General features: G+C 42.9%; 1 protein-coding gene across 2 annotated transcripts in view; it reads right to left on the bottom strand.

Moving 5' to 3' along the window:
- tbx21 (T-box transcription factor 21) overlaps window positions 1-601 on the bottom strand; it is a 17,737-nt gene extending 17,136 nt beyond the window's left edge. The window contains exon 1 of one of the 2 annotated variants that reach the window (XM_014158543.2): window positions 1-601. This exon is cut by the window's left edge and continues 313 nt beyond it. In XM_014158543.2, the coding sequence (XP_014014018.1) occupies window positions 1-235 (235 nt within the window). In that variant the 5' untranslated portion in view covers window positions 236-601. 2 annotated transcript variants of the gene reach the window in all.
- Between the last annotated feature and the right edge of the window lie 6,944 nt (window positions 602-7,545).

Here is a 7,545-nt window from a genome sequence, read left to right as displayed (position 1 = left end):
GTTGCGCTCCGTATCCAGCCACAGTTTGGTCTGCGTGGTACGGCAGTGCCGATCCGTCCTGTCCGTTTTGAATTGAGTCTTGGTGATATAATCTGGTGTCCTGAATTCCCATTTTAAAATCCACGGAATTCTTTCTGCGTTGAAGGTGATTGTTGATATCGGTGTCTTTTCCGAAAGTTTGCGTATCAGTCCCATTCAACATACTGAGGTAAAGATTGCCACCTATGCCGCCCATTTGCAGCCCCAGTCTCAGTGTATGTGCAATGTCATAGGTTCACCTTGCCCCTCTGTTTCACGCGCAGTGAAATGAAAGCGCGTTTACGGATTTTGAGATAAATGCACAAACTGAAACATTTCGTCCACCTACCGATGTTTTTTTTTTTCACTCGAGCTAAATTCAATTGACTAAAGTTCCTATACCAAAAAGTCTATCGACTTCTGGAAAACGCACCCTACATTTAAATATTCCAACAAATTGGCAATCATTTAAAATAGCCCTAATATTTCTTAAAATTAAAGGGCTAATTATTTTATCTTTGGTCTTCGATTGTCTTGTCTTCTTTTTACAAGAGTCCCTACCAGTGTCTCAAACACATGCCCAGGTTCATAACCTATGATATATACATTTTGCGACTGGTAATTGGTTGGAGGTGGGTCTGATGTCGACGTTAGACGTGATAGGTTTCCATTTCGCAAGAACCCTCCTTGTTTCCCGAGGACTTGGTCGTGCGCATATTCTAACTAGGCAGACAAGAAGATAAACAATTGGAACACTTTCTGAAATGGTTATGAGTGCAACAGTTTCTCACATTACTTCAGGTCGTGAACACATTTTAGGAAATATAAGTAATACCGTGCACGAATCGGTTACTGGAATTGCATGTTATCAAAATAACTTCATTATTTTATTTCAGTGGCAGGCATGTGATAGTAGGCAATGAAAATACTATATTCAAAATGATAATGATAATAACAACGTTAACAATATTATTATGATTACTTAGTAGGAAACTACTACAATGCTACTATAGGCCTAATATCCTAACGATAAAGTATAGCCTACTTGGAATACAGCATACGGAGAAATTAGACAGATAATAAACATATATACACTGTAGAACATCCTCAATTCGTGGGGGCATGTGAAAGCGTTCCATAAGGATGCTGGCTCATGTTGACTCCAATGCTTCTCGCGGTTGTGTCAAGTTGGCTGGATGAACTTGGTAGACCATTCTCGATACACACAGGAAACTGTTTAGCGTGAAAAAACCCAGCAGACTTTGAGAGTGTATTGAACAAGTGACATCAATAAGGGATCCTAGCTTTCACCTGGATTCACCTGGTCAGTCTATGTCATGGAAAGAACAGGTGTTCATAATGTTTTGAACACTCGGTGTAGGTTTATTGTTAATCAGATGTAAATGATTCATATAGCTTGATAAAACTAACTGTTGTGATCCTATTATTTGATAGCCTATTCTGTAATTTTGACCCACAATCTGTTGCCCTTTTGGTTTAAAAACAAACAAACAGAAACAAGTCAATGGCTAGTCTTTCGTTTTATTCATAACCTTTTGATTGTACAACATTCAAATGTGTGGCCTTTGTATTTCCATAATTGAAATGTTGTAATAACAAGCGGTTACTGCGTGCACAGGCGTGCGCAATACGTTCAGGATCACGCTGACACCAGACTCTATGATCAATATTTTCTCAACTGTCTCTGAGTTTATCCATTTTCTTACCAACATACAACATTCCGATTAAACACAGTTTTTGTCAGTGTTTTAGTCATCATCACGAGGGAGGGAGAATTCATACAAGCTTCCGCACACCCACAAGGTTTTGATTTCATGTAGAAAAAGTGCCTAGTAGGGTAACAAAACGAGTGTGAAGGATTCAACGTAAACGATTCCGTTTCAGAGTTTTGAATGTTGAATAAAATTACATTTCCAAAATGATAGTGCATTACTATTTACTCAGTCATGTTTTTTAAATCTAGCAAATAAGGGCTTGTGGAGGAATATATTTGCAGTAATCAAATACATGCCCAGGTTCATAACCTGGGCGTGTCACCCATTGTCACCCATCATTATGTGATTAATTGAAATTAACCTGCACATGATCAGTTGTTGATTGCTTAAAACGGGAAATGTCAAATTTGAATTCTATCTCTGACTTTAAAATCTTTTACAGTTTCCTTTTTTAACCTAAATTAGTCAAATCTGTGATATTTTCTGTAAAATGAACCACATAAACACATTGATTTCACAAGGAATCCAGTAAATATCATAACTTAGTTGATTCCATAAAGAGTTATTTCTAATAATTCTGTGAAAACAATGTGATATCACTGCTACAGTACATGTTAGCTCAGTAACAGAGTGTAGAATACTGTACTAGAGAAGTGTAGAAGATGAAATAGAGCCATAATTGACAGAAATTGTCTGTGACTGACTCCGCCAGCAACAGACTCAGCACTTAACAACTGTCCCAGTGTGTTCCGAGAACACAGACACTTCTGTCAAATCTGCTCGGAGAGGAGATCTCTATGATAAACACAGATGAAACAGATAACACGCACACACACACACACACACACACACACACACACACACACACACACACACACACACACACACACACACACACACACACACACACACACACACACACACAGAATTCTCCCCAGTACAGGTATTACACAGTTCTCCCCCTCCACACTTTCATTGCTCTAATGTCAGCTTCCTGTATCTCTCCTAGCAAGGTGAGCTCACAAGGGCATGCCATTGAAGTCATCGATGTTGACACGAATGGCGAGAGGGCCACAGTTTGAGCGACACGGCGGCCAGGCCACCCAGGCGTACCCATGAGCCTCCGGGACAGAGACACCGCTTCTCCTTCACTGCTCTCAGGCCAACCTGCTGCAGGTTAGTGCCCCAGGACATTACCTCAGCTTCTCTTTTCTCCTCCAACCATTACAAACAGGCCACGTCTAAGTTCTCAACATATCCACCGGTGCTGAATACCGAGCAAACATCACCAACATAATTATAAGGTACTAACCTCACATTTTATGTTGAACAAATGATTCATTTTTTGCACTATTAAAAAAAAAGAAGCTACTCACTATATTTAGGTCAAAATGCAGAACAAAGCTGCCTTTGACATGGCAATCGAAGAAGCTAGAATGGACCTTCAGCCTTTTAAGACTTCTGTAGACTGACAGATTTAGAAGTGCTAGACTTCTGAACAATTTGCACCCCGTTGAGGAGCCAGTTGGTTAACCCAGGTCTTTATCAAGATTGTCATCTAACACCTTGACTATATAGTGATACATTTCTGTGAAAAGTGTCAAATATCTCACGCCGGACATTAGCAGCCTCTAAAGATATATACGTGGAGGGTTACATCATTGTACATTTCTTAAATAGTTTTACTCTACACTTGGTTGTTACCTATCCACTTTATAGTAGTATAGGCCCACAGTGTTGACACTGAATTAGAACTAGAACACAAGACACATCAATGGCATTTACAATGGGCGGCAGGTAGCCTAGCGGTTAAGAGCATTGGGCCAGTAATCGAAAGGTCGCTGGTTTGAATCCCAGAGCTGACGAGGTGAAAAATCTGTTGATGTGCCCTTGAGCAAGGCACTTAACCCTATTTGCGTCTGTAAGTCACTCTGGATAAGAGTGTCTGCTAAATGTAACAACTTGTCGACGACAGTAGGGTCCTTATGCCTTCAGCTGGACACCATTAATTCAATCTGTAGCAACTGGCCCCCCACTCAACCCTGATCAGGCATTATGGTGCTTAGACGGGGGAATCACAACAGGGTACATGACAAACTGTACTGCATCATTGTTGGTTGACAACACGCTTTTCCAACTAGTTTATGTGTGGTAAACCGAAACGTGCTTAGACCATTACGTTCCAAAATTCAGTCAAATATATCATAGAAATGTTATCCACGTGTCCCCCGTCAACTTTACCCACTGAGAGCATGACATCTAGTCATTAATACCAGTGCTTTGACATTTCACCAATGTGGGTCGTCTCCCAAGCTTGACCCACATGGATCTCAAATCAATTAATAAACCGCAGCCTGTATGAATCACAATGTTGATTTATGGCGTACCACATTTGAAGTTGGTTTCCTAGTTCCTGCACAACACTTCATGAGAATGGAGGAACTATCAACTATGCAGTCATTACACCACCTGACACATGCATCACTGCGAAATATGAAACCTTTGAATCTTTGTTTAACATTAAATGGATCACAATTGCAGGGTTATGTCAATTGGCATAAGTCTTACGAATGTTGTTATAATCTGTCACTACATGTTATGACAAGTGTCACATATTCTTCTGACTATGTTATAACAAGTGCATTGGGGCGTGTTTCATGGCAGCTGTGAGAATGTGATGAAGTCTGGGTTTGTGCTCGGGTGTGTTGGTGCTGCTGAGGTGGTGAGGTGCAGGTGTTTTGGGGAGCTGTGAAGGCAGAAGCGAGGCGCTCCAAGTAATCGGCGTGCAAATGGTTCTGATTAGAAGAACTTAACGGCAGCACATGCTTCCCTCTCTTGGAGAACCGCCTTCTGTTCTGGTTTGCGCCGTGGCAGAGGGGCCCTAATTAACGCAACATATGTTAATTAAAATCTCCTCGCGGAGTGTGAAAGGAAACTTCAGGAGGCATCACCTACAAAGGCTGTGAAAACAGAGGGAGGCCAAATTAAGTGGGGAAGGGGGTAGAAGGAGAGGGAGAAGGAGCGAGAGACTGCGAGAATTGAGAGAGGAGAAGATAGCACTTAGTGCTTGGTGGAATTCACACCTGATATCGCATGAACTCTTGGAGAAGTGCAAATGTATTCCATTGCAACCCTGGAAACAAACAAGCTGCCACTTCCTTAGTTTATAATGAGATGGTAATCACTGCTGGGTGGGTTCCTAGCTCAATAATAGAGCTCCAGCCATGGCCGGGCAATGCCGGCCCCACAGCTGCAAACAGACGACTGTGACCCGAAGATCCAGATGATTCTTGGACATTGAATAACAAAAGCTTTCCATGCATCCTTGGCACAGTATTCAAAACAGAGGTTGTCTTTATGGCACGACTTAACGGGTATTTACAAGCACACTGTATTGATTGGACTTGAAAAAACATTTTGGAAAGACCTAATTCAGGAATTCACTCATGCTGGTAGGCCCAGGAAAGAAATCCAACTAAAGAAATGCGGAGGCCGTGTTCTCTTAACCAGTGATTTCACAGTGAAAAGTGGGAGTTAACATGGTCTCTGACAGAATTGTTATGGAGCGGCCCTTTGACATTTGCATTCAGAGAGAGCTTGCGTAAGATGAGGGCAGTATTGAGATGGCTAGTGGGACAGTGCACCTTCTCTGGTCAGCCCATGAACCCTGGCTCACCCCCAATAAACACCCATAGTGTGTGTAAGCCCCAGGTGTTCTCAAACACCCACAGTGGCCCTCACACACTCAGACTCCAGACGTGACCTTTCGGCCTGGAAATGTTAACTGTGGAGCAAACTGTTCAGAGATCAGTCACAAAGACCTCAGCAGACTCAGCTGTAGTAACAGTCAAGCTAAATCAGTCGACGTAAGGCCTCAGGCACGTCAGTAGTGTTTGCTGGCCGAGAGTACTTAGTACCTCTGAATGTAATTTGTGAACGTTTTTACATGTAGAATCACGTGAAAAATGTAGGCAGTCGGCAGTCACTGTGCGTGAGCCTTGAGATAAAACACATAATCTGTAAATATATGGCTCAATCCAATTTATGAGTGCTAAAGCATCAAGGCATCAGCACCACATCGTACATTTTCTTCAAATGAGGTTTGAATTGTTGGAAAGAGTGCTACAAGAAAAAGTGGGGCCACATTAAATCAGGTGGTGGGCCAAAAATGGCTCCTGGGCCGCATTTTTAAGACCCCTGGTAAAGACAGATAGTCTGAATGCCTCTTTCTCAGACAGCGGATCTCACTCAATGTCATGGAGGGTGATCAGGTGTCAGTATTTTCTCCTCTCTCGAGGGCTTGCTTGCAAGATTGACTGGGACACCATGATCTAGAGCTTCATTACTCCCTAAAAAAGTGATACACCTGTGGAATAAGCAGGACTATGTGCCCCACAGGACCTTTATGCAGGATCAGAAACTTTAAGTTGTAAGATGAGCAAGCCTTGTTTCTAAATGCTAAGGAATTGTATCCCACCTTGAGGGGCTAGAGTGTTTTACACTAGGAAGTGCTCTGGTGTAAACTGAGCATGGTGCATCCCAGGCCCTCAACTCCATCCATGGGAGGTCCTGAACATGGACATGCCACACAGCCAACTTTATGCTCCTTAGACAGCACAGTGCCTGTGGTTTGATGGGGCAGCTGTGCACTCTGTCGCATTTCTCTGGCTTGTTTCACTGGCATAGAGTGACCCCCACTTCTCCAAAACACTACCAGTGAGTCTCAGTCTTCCCTCATAGGGACTATGCGTCTCACTCTGCCTGCCCCCCCCAATGCACAGACAGACGGACCCCCCACTACAGCCACAGTCCACCCAGCAGGGCCCACTGATTGCATGAAGAAGTCATTGCCCCTGTCATGTCCACTCTGACCCCCAAGTACAGGCCTGGGGACTGCCATGCCAACACTCATTTGTAACTGATCTATGGAAAACTGGGTAACACTAAATCTGGAATGATACCAAACTAAATAGGGGTACTTAAGTTGCCCCCCAAAAATATAATGTGCGAATGAAATCATGACTGAAGTGTAGCTGTGGAAGTGTAGCTTTTGGCCACTGGCCCAGAAAATGTACTTGGCATCATGTCAAGCCACAGCTTTGTTAGTGGTCTGACATGAATAAATCAAACTGAGAGCCTGTTTATCTACACTTTTATGCAGAAGTCAAACAAAGCTAGGTGAAGAGGATCCGGTGGTCTAAATCTGTAGGGGCGAGAAGCAGAGAGATGGTGGAAGAGAGACGTGTTGTTAAATGAAGACATAAGAGTGTCAAGGGAGTGTTGTTGAAGCAACAAGGCCCGAGGGGGTGTGGTATATGGCCAATATACCACGGCTAAGGGCTGTTCTTATGCATGACGCAAAGCGGAGTGCCTGGACACAGTCCTTAGCCGTGGTATATTGGCCATATACCACAAACCTCCGATGTGCCATATTGCTATTATAAACAGGTTACCAACATAATTAGAGCAGTAAAAATAAATGTTTTGTCATACTCGTGGTATACGGTCTGATATACCACAGCTGTCAGCCAATCAGCATTCAGGGCTCGAACTACCCAGTTTATAATGAAGCGTAATGGCCATACAAAAATTGATGGAGGCGACACACTGAAACAAAAATAATGATGTATGCAACTTTGGGACTCTGACCAGAGTTGATGTCATGTTGTTCATTGAATCATTCAATGGTAGAGGTTTAAATGTTTCCAATACGTGTCCTGATCACAGTATTGCCCCGATCACAGTTTTGCCCCTGCCCTATTGCCTGCACAATGGCTCTTAGCACAGCCAC

This window comes from Salmo salar, chromosome ssa19 (genome assembly GCF_905237065.1).
Source record: "Salmo salar chromosome ssa19, Ssal_v3.1, whole genome shotgun sequence".
Taxonomy (NCBI): domain Eukaryota; kingdom Metazoa; phylum Chordata; class Actinopteri; order Salmoniformes; family Salmonidae; genus Salmo; species Salmo salar.
Note: the sequence above shows the minus strand (reverse complement) of the source record. Positions and strands in the feature narration are given on the sequence as shown.